The 15,631-nt window shown below is 52.8% G+C and overlaps 1 protein-coding gene across 1 annotated transcript in view; it reads left to right on the top strand.

The window, feature by feature from the left end:
- The window catches only part of MAN1C1 (mannosidase alpha class 1C member 1), a 165,799-nt gene that overhangs the window by 143,761 nt on the left and 6,407 nt on the right, over positions 1–15,631 (top strand). The window contains exons 7-8 of the mRNA XM_003809476.7: positions 2,142–2,235; positions 9,265–9,380. Coding sequence (XP_003809524.2) covers positions 2,142–2,235; positions 9,265–9,380 — 210 coding nt within the window. The remainder of the gene's footprint in view (positions 1–2,141; positions 2,236–9,264; positions 9,381–15,631) is intronic.

Here is a 15,631-nt window from a genome sequence, read left to right as displayed (position 1 = left end):
CAAGTGATTCTCCTGCCTCAGCCTCCCGAGTAGCTGGGACTACAGGTGCCTGCCACCATGCCTGGGTAATTTTTGTATTTTTAGTAGAGACGGGATTTCACCATGTTGGCCAGGCTGGTTTCAAACTCCTGACCTCAGGTGATCTGCCCGCCTCGGCCTCCCAAAGTGCTTGGACTACAGGCGTGAGCCACTGCACCCAGCCTCTACTCTCCACTTCCATGAGTTCAACTTTATTACATTGCACGTGTAAGTGAGATCAAGTATTTGTCTTTCTGGACTGGCCTATTTCACTTAACACAATATCCTCTGGGTTCATACATGTTGCAAATGACAGAATTTCTTTCTTTTTTAAGGTTGAATTATATTCCATTGTGTATACCACATTTTCTTTTTCTTTTTCTTTTTCTTTTTTTTTCTTTTTTTTGAGGCAGAGTCTCACTCTGTTGCCCAGGCTAAAGTGGAGTGGCACGATTATAGCTCACTCCAGCCTCAATCTCCTGGACTTAAACAATCCTCCCACCTCAGCCTCCTGAGTAGCTGGGACTATGAGAATGTGCCATCACACCCAGCTAATTTGTTTGTTTTGTAGAGACAGTTTCGCCATGTTACCCAGGCTTGTCTCAAACTCCTGGGCTCAAACAATCTGCCCAACTCAGCCTCCCAAAGTGCTGGGATTACAGGAGTGAGCCACCACCCCTAGCCTATACTATACCACATTTTCTTTTCTTTTTTTTTGAGACAGAGTCCAGGCTGGAGTGCAAAGGTGCCATCTCTGCTCACTGCAACCTCTTCCTTCAGGTTCAAGCAGTGCTTGTGCCTCCACCTCCTAAGTAGCTAAGATTACAGGCCTGTGCCACCATGCCTGGCCAATTTTTATATTTTTAGTAGAGATGGGGGTTTCACCATGTTGCCACGGCTGGTCTCAAACTCCTGGCCTCAAGTGATCCACCTCCCTTGGCCTCCCAAAGTGCTGGGATTATAGGCGTGAGCCACCATGCCTGGCTATACCACATTTTTTTTATTCATTCATCTGTTGATGGACATTTAGGTTGATTCCACATCTTGCCTATTTGAATAATGCTGCAGTGAACACAGGAATATAGATAATTTCTTCAACATACTGATGTCATTTCCTTTGTATATATACCCAATAGTGGGATTGCTGGATTTGACCATTTTTGACCTATTAACAAGGCAATTTTACCTAAAGCTAATAAATGAGCTACTGTCAATTAACCCCACCTTTAAAAGAACCCTCCCTAGGCCAGGCACAGTGACTCACGCCTATAATCCCAGCACTTTGGGAGGCCGAGGCTGGTGGATCACTTGAGGTCAAGAGTTCAAGACCAGCCTGGCCAACATGGCGAAACCCCATCTCTACTAAAAATACAAAAATTAGCCAGGTGTGGTGGTGCATGCCTGTAGTCTTAACTACTGAGGAGGCTGAGATGGGAGAACCACTTGAACCCGGGAGGTGGAGGTTGCAGTGAGCTGAGATTGCGCCACCGCACTCCAGCCTGGGTGATGGATTGAGACTGTCTCAAAAAAAAAGGTCAGGAGTTTGAGACCAGCTTGGCTGACATGGTGAAACCCTGTCTCTACTAAAAATACAAAAATTAGCCAGGCGTGGTGGCACAGGCCTGTAATCTCAGCTACTCAGGAGGCTGAGGCACGAACATTGCTTGAACCTGGGAGGCAGAGGTTGCAGTGAGCCAAGATCGTGCCACTGCACTCTAGCCTGAGTGACAGAGTGAGACTGTCTCAAAAAAAAAAAAAAACCCTCCCCAAAAGAATCCCTCAAAGGACCCCTAAAGCAGCAAGCAATGAGGAAGTGTTGAGAGTTGGGTGGGGTAGGAGTCGGCCAGGCAGTGGTTCTGGGGTTGAGACTGTCCAGGCGCCAGGCAGAGCAGTCAGTGGAGAGGCTAGGGATCAGGCCCCACCACACCCTTCACGTGGCACCAGGGCAAGGCCACGTCAACCCCCGGGTTGGAGCCTGCAGTCCGTTGGGCAGCTCTCCCTTCCTGCCTCCTCATAAGGTTTCCTCCATGCATCTGAACCAGCTGCCTCCCATCCTCAGCAGGCTGGGTGCAGTCGGCTTCTTCGGAAGCATGAAGGCTCACCTGGTGTCCGTCTCTCGGCAGGTCAGGAACATCCGCAAGGTCCTCAGGAAGATCGAAAAGCCCTTTGGCCTCTACCCCAACTTCCTCAGCCCAGTGAGTGGGAACTGGGTGCAACGTGAGTACAGAGATGCCACTGCCCCTTATTCAGCGGGTTCCTGCCCAGGCTTCCTAGGAAGACCCTGCCAGGCCCCTGGGCTGAGTCAGGATGTGTCTGTCAGAGCCATGCAGCCAGCAAGGCATTCGCTCGGTGCTCCTGGACACCACCTGCCTTCCCACGCATCCTGGGGGCTTGCCTGTGGTTGTCTGCTGCTGCAGTGCCGGATGTGATGGCTGCTGTTTACTGAAGGCCTGCCCTGTGCGTTCCAAACCCTACCTTCTCTGGCCCCATCAATGGCGCAGCCTTCCATCTCTTATGCTGCTGCGGGAGCCTCCTGCATTATACCCCAGGTTCTCGGGAGGGTCCCAGGTGGAGTCATCCATTCTAGAAGTGGCTCCAAGAGAGGCCAGGCATCCTTTCCAAGCCTCTTTGATCAGGCTCCCCACTTCCAACTTCATTTTTTTTTTGTTTTTTTGTTTTTGAGACAGAGTCTCTCTCTGTCACCCAGGCCGGAGTGCAGTGGCGCGATCTCGGCTCACTGCAACCTCTGCCTCCCAGGTTCAAGTGATTCTCCTGACTCAGCCACCCGAGTAGCTGGGACTACAAGCATGTGCCAACATGTCTGGCTACTTTTTTTGTATTTTTAGTAGAGATGGGGTTTAGTAGAGATGTTGGCCAAGCTGGTCTCGAACTCCTGACCTCAAATGATCCAACCGCCTCGGCCTCCCAAAGTGCTGGGATTACAGGCGTGAGCCACCACGCCTGGCTCCAACTTTAATTTAAAAAACAAACAAACAAACAAACAAACAAAAACCATACAACAGTGTAGAAATCATGAATTCAGGCCAAGCACCTGACGGGAGGCCGAGGCAGGCGGATCACAAGGTCAGGAGTTCTAGACCAGCCTGGCCAACATGGCGAAACCCTGTCTCTACTAAAAATACAAAAAGTAGCTGGGTGTGGTGGCACGTGTCTCTAGTCCCAGCTACTCAGGAGGCTGAGGCAGGAGAATCGCTTGAACCCGGGAGGCGGAGGTTGCAGTGAGCCAAGACCGCACCACTGCACTTCAACCTGGGCGACAGAGCAAGACTCCGTCCCAAAAAAAAAACAAAAGACATCATGAATTCATCTATACATCTTAGACCTACAAGAATCAGTCCCAGAGTTTTCAGAAGGTCTCTGTTCAGAGACTTGTTTCTCAGCCAGATAACAGCCAGTCACCCATGGAACATCATTCACAAGCCTCCAGCCCTACCCATTGCAACAGAATGGGGTTTGGGGTCGCTTAGGTGTGAGAGTGTGGAGAAGTCCCCCAGGCCTCTGGAATGTGCATGCCTGTTGAGAAGCCCAGCTCTGGGAAGCAGAGGCAGGCCCTGGTCACATGGTCATGGTCAGCTGGAACTGGCAGTGACAGGTTCCGTGAGCACTGCCTCTAGGGCCTCCCAAGACCTGGCAGAGCCCCCACCCCCACTGTCTGTGTGCAAACAAGGACCCCCTTCCCTTTCCCCTGCCTCCAACCCAGTTTTTGTGACATCAGCAAGGGCTCAGGGGCAAAGTGGGTATGAGTCTAATGACTGTGTGGCTTAGGGGGGAATTCACTGTATCTCTTTGAACCTTGGTTTCCCGTCCTGCAAAATGAAAGAAAAGAATGAGATGCATTCTTTGTGTGCCATGGAGGGGCGTAGGAAGAATGGTCAAAGGCTGCAGGAAACAGATTTCACTTCCATCTTCCAAAGATCGTCCAAGTTGTCCCAAAAGGGAACAATGCAAGTGGGGCCTAGAGAGGCGGCATTGGGGACACTGTGGCGAAGCAGCTGAGGCCTTTCCTTCCAACCTGAACCTCCCCCAGAAAACTCAACCCAGGAATTTCCCCCAGTGACGACCTCACCCCAAGTGGCCTCCCGTAAAAACCACTTACAGAAATGCAGAGTATTTTTAACCAAAACACACTGCCGAATCCAAAAGTACGGGGAGAAAATGAAGCTTGAATTGCAGATTATAGCCACGGGAAGAGGCAGTTCGATAACAGTTGCTGGTTTTAATTGCGAGACCTGACTGGATAAAGAGATAAACCCCTCTGAGCTGCTCCAGGGCAAGGCAGCAGAACCCATGAAAAGGGCTGAAAGGGGTGTGGGCTTCCTAGGTCAACAGTTACCTTGGCAAATTATAAGGGAGCCCCTGCCGGGAAGCATAATTTTCTTCTCAGGCAGAGCCAGGGCCTGCAGGTCTGGGCAAAGTCAGTCGCATATGGGAAATTGTTTCCTATTAATAAAATCTGAGCCCTCGGCCTGCTAAAGAGCAGAGGGGGTTATAATGCCCAGCTCGCCCAAACGTCTGCCTTCCTCCTCCCCTGGCCTTGGTGCCCGGGGTCATCTCAGGTTTCCTGTGGTTTTTTGTTGGTTTTTTTTTGGTGCATACGTATTCTTTTAGCACTTGATAGCATTACCACCTTGCATAAGCTTAAGTGCACGCACATCATTTTCTCTTCTTGAATCTTCAGAACAAGCCTGAAGGCAGGACAGGCAGGGTCTGCGTAGCCCATTTGCAACCACAGAAATTGCAGCCTAGAGAAACGAAGGAGGAATTAGGACTGCATCTCAGTTACCTAGGCCTCTGCTCTTGTTGGCTTCCCACTCCTCCTGGAAACCGAGCTTCAGGGGTAACAGGGGAGCCCCAAGACCGTCCTACTGCTAAGACTTCACATCCAGGATAAATCCACCAGGCTCCCGATGGTGCCCAACACAAATGAGACGACCCTGAGGCCAACCCCCTGAGAGCTGCCGAGGAGGGGTCACCAGCCCCTCGGTGCGGCACCTGAGTAACTTGTCCACTGCCTGAATCCCACACTTTCTTCTGTGGGAGGGAAGTGGCAAGTCCAGACCTCCTTGGTAGGTACAGGAGTGTGAGCTGCAGCCTGGCAGCTTCCCTGGCATCAGATCGGCTGATTTCCAGGCTTGTGGCCCAGCCTCCTGCTGCCAGGTGTGACGAGCGCATTGGCACGGTCAGGAAGCAGCAGAGCCTGCCTCTGCTCTGGGGCTCACGGACACCAGCTCGTGCCCCCTTCACACATCTGCAGATGGGGAGACCAGGGCCCAGAGTGGGCAGGGGTGCACCCTGAGCTAATGCAGAACAATGTCTTCTCATTCCTATGCCTGTGCTTCTCCCAGCCCGCCTCGCAGTGTTGGGGAAGACCACACTCGTACACACACACACACACACCTACCACCCCACCCACCCTCCCAGACACACACACATTACACACTCCCCCATACACACACACACACACTCCCCTCACATCCACACTCCCCTCACACACACATTACACACTACATACACTCCTACACTCCCCTCACACACCCACACTCCCCTCACACACCCACACTCCCCTCACACACTCCCCCCACACACAGACCCACACACCACTACCCTCACATACGTCCACACTCCCCTCACACACACCCCTACCACCCCACCCACCCTCCCAGACACACACACATTACACACTCCACCATACACACAGACCCACACACCCACACTCCCCTCACATACATCCACACTTCCCTCACACACACACACATTACATACTACATACGCTCCTACACACACTCCCCTCACACACACTCCCCTCACACACCCCCACACACACAGACCCACACACCCACACTACCCTCACATACATCCACACTCCCCTCACACACACACATTACACACTCCCCCACACACACAGACCCACACAGCCACACTCTCCTTACATACATCCACACTCCCCTCACACACACATTACACACTCCCCTCACACACACAGACCCACACACCCACACTCCCCTCACATACATCCACACTCCCCTAACACACACGCATTACACACTCCCCTCACGTACATCCACACTCCCCTCACACACACTACACACACACATTACATACACTCCCCCCACACACACTCCCCTCACATACATCCACACTCCCCTCACACACATCCACACTCCCCTCATACACAATTACACACTCCCCCATACAGACCCACACCCACACTCCCCTCACATACATCCACACTCCTCACACACACCACACACACATTACATACACTCCCCCACACACACAGACCCACACACCCACACTCCCCTCACATACATCCACACTCCCCTCACACACACACACACTCCCCCCCACACACAGACCCACACACCCCTCACATACATCCACGCTCCCTTAACACACACACACTACATACACTCCCCCTACATACACTCCCCTCACACACCCACAGTCCCCTCACATACATCCACACTCCCCTCACACATACATTACACACACTCCTCTCACACACATCCACACTCCCCTCACACACACCACACACACACATTACATAAACTCTCCCTACACACACTCCCCTCACACACACCACACACACATATTACACACACTTCCCCTACACACACCCCCACACTACACACACTCCCCTCACATATACATACACTACACACTCCCCTCAGGCACACACACTACACACCACCCACACTCCCACACACACACCTATCACCCACACTCCCTCCCACACACACACTACACACTCCCTTCACACACTACACACTCCCCTCACACATTCCACACACACCCCACACATTACACACACTCGCCTCATGCACACACCCCACACACTACACATAGTCCCCTCGTACACTACACACCACACTCCTTGACACACACACACTCTCCCTACACACACATCCACACACCCATACCCCTCAGCACACACACACGCCCCCATACACCTACATACACCACACACATTCATTCACCACACATACACACTCACCCCACACCCCATACATACATACATACATACACACACACACACACACAAGCTGCATCTCAACACCGTGGACCCTAATGACCTGGCTCCCTCCCCTGCATGCCCCTCCAGAGGAAGCCTGGACCTTGTCACGCACACACTCCACCACCGTGTGATTGTGGCTAAACTCCTTGGCTTGGCATTCGAGGCCCTTCCTGGCACAGCCCAAGCCTCCCATCCCGGCAGAGCCCAAGCCTCCCTTCCATTCACCCGCTCAGCACTCCGTGGGCATCTCTGTGCGCCGTGTAGTTACTGGGCACAGAGCGGGAGTCGCATGCAATCCCTCCCCACAAAGAGCCCACGAGCTAGTGAGGGAGGCAGACCCGTACGCAGGCACTCATCGCACACCCGGCGGGCACCCGATGGCAAGGGGGGCCCACCACCCAAGGGGAGTGCTGCCGCCGAGGGCTTCAGATGGTGCCTGGCCTTGTTTCACTTAATCCCCGTGGCCACCCTATGGGGAGGGACCGGGAGCAGGCTTGTGAGAATGCCTGAGCCCCCGCGTGGGGAATGAGGTGGGGAGGGTGCGCCACACCGAGAGGTGACAGTGCTCTCGTAGCTGCCGTGCCCATGACGGGGCTGGAGAAGGGCTCTGAGCAGAGGACAACCCATGACTTCCAGCCTCCCCGGCCCCTCCTCTGCAACAGACCTGCCCCTCCTCAACATGCCAGGCCTGGCCCAGCCCTTCTCTTCTGTGGGGCACCTAGGAAGGAGAGAGGAGCCACTTCTCTCTTTCCTCCACACCAGAGCACAGTCCAGCCCACACCAGCCCTTTCCAGCTCCTCCCCAAAGCACATGCTTCATCTTGTCTGTTCCAATTTTTGTAGATGCTGGTCCGTTCTGGAACCCTTGCTGGACCAGGACTTATTTATGGATCAGGGCTGGAGGGGGCCGGAAGGGCGAGTGTACCATGTGGCTGGCCTCCTCTCGACCCCCATTCCTGGGTCCCATCTGTCTTTGCCCTGTCTTTTGGTCCCTTGGTCCTCACATTTGTCTTTCTTTCTCTACGTGTCTCTGTCTTCACTCTCTGGTTGACTGTGTGCAGCTGTGGAAGGTGAGGCTCTGCCTTTCACCAGCTTGATGGTCTTGGATGAGCCATGTAGGCCCAGTTGCCGTTCTCCCACCTGGGAAATGGGGCCGATAGCACCTGCCTTGCAGGGTGCCCAGGAAGATTAAGTTATAAATAATACAGTGAGGCTCCTGGCCCACAATAAATGGTAGCTGTTGACGTGTTCTCTCTTTCTGTCCCTCTTCCCCCCGCCCACTTTCCCTCTCCCCTCTCTGTCTGCCCCCTTCTGCTGAGGAGTTGAAAACACTCTGCCCATTCCCCCCGCCCCGCCTTCAGTCCACCCCCGTTTTCTTTCTTCTCTCTGTCTCTCTGCTTAAGTGAATCAGAACACAGAACTGGTTTGTTCTTTGTTAAATCTATCAAATGCCTTTACGTTTCCCTGTTGTTAATTTTCAAAGCCTGGGAGCGAAGTGTTTTCTGTCTTGCGTCTGCGGTGAAGTGTTCCTCGGGCAACCCGTCTTCCTCCTGGGACGGCCCTGGGTGGAGAGACCTCTGGTTCAGCCACAGCCTGTGAGGCCCTGCTCCTTGGCTGGCCCACTATCCAGCAGGCAGAGGCCACCAGGGCAGAGAGGGGGTGTTCCAACTCAATTCTCTTTCCCGCTCCTTTGAACTCCATTTATCTCAATTTGCTAAATTTAAACTCCGTTTTTCCAGAGTGGCTCTACTTGAGGGCTTGGCCAGCTAAATTAAGGTTTTTCTTCCTCTTTCCCGTGGCCTTTTATGAAGCTACCCAGCATTAATTATCATGTTTGTCACTGGGTAGTAAAAATCTCTGAACTCCCTGCCACCAGATTATCTTTGTAAAGAAATGCAACTCACTTACAGTTAATAACCAGAGGCCCTGTCGTCCCCAGCCTGCTAAGGCGAGGTGATTTATAGCAGCCGCCGGATGAGCCCGTGCACTTTCGTGCAGGACAAGCGCTCTCTAGACAGCCCTGGTTTCCTCCAAGTCGCAGGCTGTGTCTGCCTCGCAGTACCCGTTCCAGGTTCGGTGGCTGCTGGCGAGATGCCCGCTTCCTACCCGTGCAGGCACCGGGCCCCTGAGGCCAGGCGGGTGTGCGAGGCCCTGCCCCATGAGAGCCGGCGGCAGATGGAGATAATGTTCTTGTCCTCTTTCCCTTCACAGACCATGTCTCAGTTGGAGGACTCGGGGACAGCTTTTATGAATATTTGATCAAATCCTGGTTGATGTCGGGCAAGACAGATATGGAGGCTAAAAATATGTACTACGAAGCCTTGGAGGTAAGACAAGCCCTGGATTATTCACAGGCTGCTGGTCACCAGCCCCCGGCTGTCTCACGGCCGAGCGAGAGTGCTGCGGGCAGCGGGGCCAGATGGGCCGAGACTTGCTCCCACCCCCTGCAATGAACTGGTGAGAAGATTGACAGGACAGTCCCCTCCCAGCCAGGCATTTTACACCCTGCGACCCTCCCACATGCTCTAAGACTGGGGCTTTGTTAGATGTGAAACCTAAGCTCTGGGAGGTGAAGTCATTTATCCAAGGTCTCACGGGAAGTGACCGTCAGTCTGATTCAGAAACCACCACCTGCTCGGTGTCTATGCTTTGGCTGATGTATCAGAGCCCAGAGTGCAGCTAGACTGTGGGCTGGCAACCCCAAGGGTGGCTGCCAGAGTGAGACCCTCAGCTGTGTCTTCCTTGGACAGTAGAGGTGACATGAGAAGTATGTCCAAGCTGGAAGAGGCCTCGTTCAGTGGAGCATCCAGTTTTGCTCCTTCTCTTTGTGTGGATGGAAACCAAGGCCTAGAGAGGGGAAGGCACTTGCCCAAGGCCACACAGCACAGAGCTGGTCAAGCTGGCACCACTGCTGGTCTGTCCGTGGGGTGTGGAATGAACGAGGGCTGGAAGGCTGAGGTGAATCCCTCCAAAGAGGAGAGACGAGGACGAAAGAGGGAATCAGTTAGCCTGAGCCATTGGGAAGAGGGCTAAGGAATCCCACCACTCAACAGATACCTTGGAGCCCAACTAAGGAAAAGGCACTGGGCCTGTTCTGGGCCTCAGTTTCCCCATAAAGCAAGTTGAGCAAGTTGGATCTACTCTGCCACCACCTTGGTCTACACTACCTCCTTATTTTCTCTAAACTGGCTTCCCCTCTGCCCTGCCCTCTGAATGCTGTGTGGGGAACAGAAGCCAGAAGAGCTGGACACGCACATCCCTCTCCTCTCTGGCTTCCCTTAGCACCTGGAAAAATCCAACTCCTCTCCTTTACCCATCAGGTCCGCCTTCCCTGGGCCCTGCTGATCACCCTGACTTCACACCTGCCTCTGCTCTGTGCTCTCTGGGCCCTGGGCACCAGTCTTCCTGCTCTTCCTCAGACACCCCAGGCGACTCCCACCTCAGGGCCTTTGCACTTGCTGTCCCCTCTGCCTGGAATATCATTACAATGGCTGGGTCCCTTTCACTAGTCAACTCTGAATTCAAATGCCACTGAAACTACCATTCCCAGCCTGTCACATACTCAGGCTTATTCTCTTCACCTTCATCAGCCTCTAAAATTATCACAGGCACATATTTGTTTACTTGTTCATTCTCTATCTTCCCCAAATAGAATATCAGTTATCTGGGATCAGAGATCTTGTCTGCTCCTAAAACAGTGCCTGGCACATAGCAGGCCCATGGTAACTGTTTTGTGAACGAATGAATGCATGCGTGCATGAATGCTGAAAGGATGAATGGAGGGAAGGATGGATGGAGGGAAGGATGGATGGGTGAGTAGATAGATGGGTGGGTGGGTGTGGGCAGTTGGATGGATGGATAGATGGTCTCTGACTACCCTCTGATCACAGGAATCTGGCCAGGAATGGTGGTGCTTAAAAGACACACATTGAAACGGACTGCTAGAGCCATGGACCCTTTAAACTGTAGGCTCAGCAATGACTTTTCCCTGCTCAGCTCCCTGGCACAAGACCTCAGTCATGAAGCAGCTTCTGGGACTGCAGTCCCATCTCAGTCTGGGTCCCAGTCTTGTTCACTCCTGTCTTTGGCTGAGCTCAGACCAGAGCCCCGGTCAGAGAATTAGTGTGCAGCTGGTGGTGGCCGGAGTGTGCTGCCCAGAGGCCCTTTCTGCCTTCCCTTGCAGAGTAAACATAAAGTTAATGAGCAGCCAGGCTCCCTGCCCTCAGGGCACACAGTAGTTGAGCCATCAAGGGAAGAAATGGCCATGAATTATTTAAGGAAACTCAGAGCACTTGATTTTGTAGGAGAGAACTTTGAATAGAAGAGGCTTTGCTCTCTGCATTTGATCTTCCCAGTGAAGAGCCTGGAGCATCTTTGACCCTGGATGAAGGCTGGGCCTCTGGCAAGTTTGGGGTTTTGAAGAATTTTCTGGTGGTTCTCAACCTTGTTGGCATGTTAAAATCACCTAGGGAGCTGCAAAGTCCTGATGTTCAGACTGCACCCCTGACTCAGAACCTCTGGGCACCGGGCCCGGGCCACACATAAACCTCCTTGGGATTTCGTGTATAGTCAGGGTTGGGAACCACCGACCAAAGACCTTCACCCCTGCCTGCACCTTAGGATCACCTGGAGAGCTTTAAAAATCCCATGTCTAGCCTCACCCCAGGCCAATAAATCCCAATCCGAGATTTTTAAAAAGTTCCTTCTATAATTCTGTTGTGCACCTGGGGTCAGAAAACCACCAGGTTAAACCAGTGTCCAGCTGGGATGGACTGGGGAGGGTCAGACAGATCGGACTGGGCACACCCCTGAGTGTCACGGCAGGAGACAAACAAGAACAGGTGGAGCTTTGGTCACTTTGGCCTCCTCTGAGCTAGTGCTCTAAGTACCTCATCTTATTTAGCCCCCATCTTACAGATGACGAAACTGAGGGTCAGAAAGGCCCAAGGTCCATATAGCAACAAGTGTCAGAGCCAGGACACAAACACGGGTCCGACTCCAGATCCATTGGGCCGGCCTCTACTTACCAGCAGCCAAATCACAGAGGGGCCTGGCTTGCCTGAAACCCCTCCCGCGAGTGCTCAGATGGGGCTCCTGCAGGCGGCAAAGGAAGGAACAGCCAGCGCCAGGCACTGAGCCAGGCTTCGAATATCCTCTCCTTTAATCCTCACAACCAACCCAGGAATCATTATTCCCATTTTATAGATGAGCAAAGTGAGTCTTCATTAAAGTGAAATAACTTGCCCAAGGTCATCTAGCTCCTAAATCGCAGAGCTGAGATTCAAACCCAGGCCTCTCGCCACGCTGGGCTCACTGCCTATGGGTTAGCCCTGCTCCACAAGGAACAGCACAAATATTTTTGTTAATACATTAAAAAAAAAAAACCCTGGTCTTGTGCCCCACTTAGCTCCTTGCACTGCTGCTTGCTGTGATTTAAACCTTTTACCAGTCGTCTGCCAGCCTGCACTGTCTTGTGTTTTGTTTTAGAAAGCCTTGTTTTTTATCTTTGCATCTGCGTGTCTCAGTTGTGTCTTCAAAGAGGCGGTGGTTTATAATTTCCTCTTGACTGCAATTACTTAGCTTGGGGCCAACCCCCAGTGGAAATAACCCGTGGGAGGCCGTCTGGAAGGTGCAGGTGCCAGGTCTGGTGCGCAGCATCCTGAGGTCTCCCTCAGATGTCTGTGTTCTCTCCAAAGTGTTGACAACTGGTGACTCTGACCCAGGTTTCTGAGCCCTGACACTCCTCCCCTGCACCGCAGGCTTAGTGATGCCGAGCAGCTGCCAGGGACATGGCTCTGCCCGGGAGCCAGGCCGGGCCCAGAGCAGACCCCTGCCTGCAGCCCGGCTGCTCTGCAGGTGTCCTCAGCACTCCCCCATGTGGAGCAGGTGCCCTGGCATGTCACATTGTCAGCGCTTTTCCATCTGCCACTCAGTGTGGGTCCTGCAGCCAGCCCACCAGCCCTGGGCCCTGACAGGAGAGAAAAAAGGAAAAAACAGACCCAGGAGTGAGCGAGTGTTCCTTGAGCATCTTCTGTGTGTCGGGCACTGGCTGGAGGCTGCTGCTGGTGGCTTCTGCTGTCACACGGCACTCAGAGTCTGAGAGAGAGACAGATATACAACAGAAACAGATGCCAAGTAGGAATGGCACCATGTAGAAGGGTGACAGGGGCCCATAGGTAATGGCAGTGGCAGTGCTGGTTTAAATTGGGGCATTCTCTCCAAGGAAGTGACATTCTGGAGGAGGTGGGGTTAGCAGAGTCAGGGCTGGAGCATGCAGGAAGGAGGCGCAGCACCAGCTAAGCCCCGAAGCAGGAAGAAAAATGCAGCTTTCAAGAATGTCACCTTTGCAGAGAGATTTTCCCTGACCTCCCTCTGCAAAGTACAGCACTGCCCCCACCCCAGTTTTTTTTGTTTTGTTTTGTTTTCTTGGGTTTTTTGTTTGTTTGTTTTTTATGACAGAGTCTCACTCTATTGCCCAGAGTGGAGTGCAGTGGTGCAATCTTGGCTCACTGCAACTTCTGCCTCCTGGATTCAAGTGATTCTCCCACCTCAGCCTCCCAAGTAGCTGGGACTACAGGTATGCACTACCGTGCCTGGCTAATTCTTATATTTTTAGTAGAGATGGGTTTTTGCCATGTTGCCCAGGCTGGTTTCAAACTACTGGGCTCAAATGATCCATCTGCCTCAGCCTCCCAAAGTGCTGGGATTACAGGCGTGAGCCACTGTGTCCAGCCCCTCCCTGCCTACCCCTGCATTTTTTAATCTCATACTCTCACTTTGTTTTATTCAAAATGCTGATCACAAATTGTACCTCTCAGCCAGTTGTGGTGGCTCACGCCTGTAATCCCAACATTTTGGGAGGCCGAGGTGGGTGGATCCCCTGAGGTCAGGAGTTCAAGACCAGCCTGGCCAACATGGTGAAACCCCGTCTCTACTAAAAATACAAAAATTAGCCGGGGGTGGTGGCACACGCCTATAATTACCCAGGTACTTGGGAGGCTGAGGCACGAGAATGGTTTGAACTTGGGAGGCGGAGGTTGCAGTGAGCCAAGATCATGCCACTGCACTTCAGCCTGGGTGACAGAGTAAGACTGTGTCTCAAAACAAAACGAATTGCACCTCTCATATATATTTGGTTTGGTTGGGAATTCTCTGCACTAATGGGTGAGCTCCCTGAGGCAGAGTCCAGGCTCCTCTCCAGCACACCTGTAGCCCCAGTACCTAGCACAGCGCTGACACCAAGGAAATATTACATGGCTGCTGAGATATTGTAAGCCAGGAGGGTACCTGAGTGAAAAAAGGCCAGTGTAGGTGAGGTAGGGTGTGAGGAGGGAGGGGCAGGAGACAGACTAGAGTGGAATCATAGGGGCCAGTAATTAGTGGGGACTCGCTCTGTGCTGGGAAATAGGCCAAGTCCTGCAGGCATATCTCATTTAATTCTCACAACCCTATGAGGCAGTTAATGCTCTTATCCCCAGTTTACACATTAGGAAACTGAGGCACAGAGAGAACATACAACCTGCCCAGTGTCACACAGCGTGGAACTGGTGGAGATGAAATTTGAACCTGATGAGTCTGTGCCCCAGAGCCATGTCCATAGAATCAGGTCCACCCTCAGGGTCCAGATCGTGGAGTCTTGGAGGCCCCTCTGGTGTTTTCACATAAGGGCACTTGGAAACCACTGAAGGTTCTAAGCAGGCAGATGATATGATCCGGTTTGTTAATTGCAGAGTACAGAGACCCCCTGGAGAGTAGATTGGAGGAGTGAAAGTGGAGGCAGAGGCCTGGCAAGGGCCCCAGAGGACCCCAGCCATGGGCCAGGCCCCACCAGCCCATGGAGTCTGGCCTCGAGACTGTGTGAGCAGCTTCCTCCCTCCCCTTGGTCCCCAGGGCTCCTGGGGTGACAGCAGTCTGACCCCCTCACGCCCCCGACATCCCAGAGTCTTTACAACAGCATCACCTCCCTTCCCACCAAAAGGCATGGCCATCGGGTAGTGGAAGAAGCAGAGCTCTGGACATTGTGGGGTCTTGTTTCTAGGCTGGTGTGGCTGGGTGGCCTGGGACAAGCTGCCACACCTCCCATTTGTCTGTGTAGGGCGCTGCAGCCCAGGTGCCTGGCTTGCTGTAGGCATTAAATGAGGAAACGTGTGACAAGATACCCCTAGAGAACAGCTCTTAATTTTCTGCAGGTTCTTTTTGAGAAACTGGTAAGAATAGATGGACACTCTTCCCATAAAGATGCACATCCACCAGAAAGTGTTGGGTACAGTTTTAAGGGCCGGGACCCCTGAAGCCCATCCACAGGCCAGCTGGGCTTCTGGTTAAGATCAAACAGAGGACATAATGGAGGAGGAGGATCACCTTAAAATATTTTTTAACGTTTTTTAAAACGTGGAAGATTTTAAAGGCTGTGTAAGAGACTTGCCCTGGGGAGCTGCCCTGTGTCTGAGCCTCCCAGCGAATAGCAGCCCCTCCTGTGCCCTGGCAGGCATCTTGACCAGCAGAGATCAATGGGCCTCCTTTGCCTGGGATGGAGGGCTTGGCAGAGCTGCCCTTGCTACTGTCTCCAAAATGTTCA

Source organism: Pan paniscus, chromosome 1, assembly GCF_029289425.2.
Source record: "Pan paniscus chromosome 1, NHGRI_mPanPan1-v2.0_pri, whole genome shotgun sequence".
NCBI lineage: Eukaryota > Metazoa > Chordata > Mammalia > Primates > Hominidae > Pan > Pan paniscus.
The sequence above is the reverse complement of the archived record's forward strand: the minus strand, read 5'-3'. Positions and strand labels throughout refer to the sequence as shown.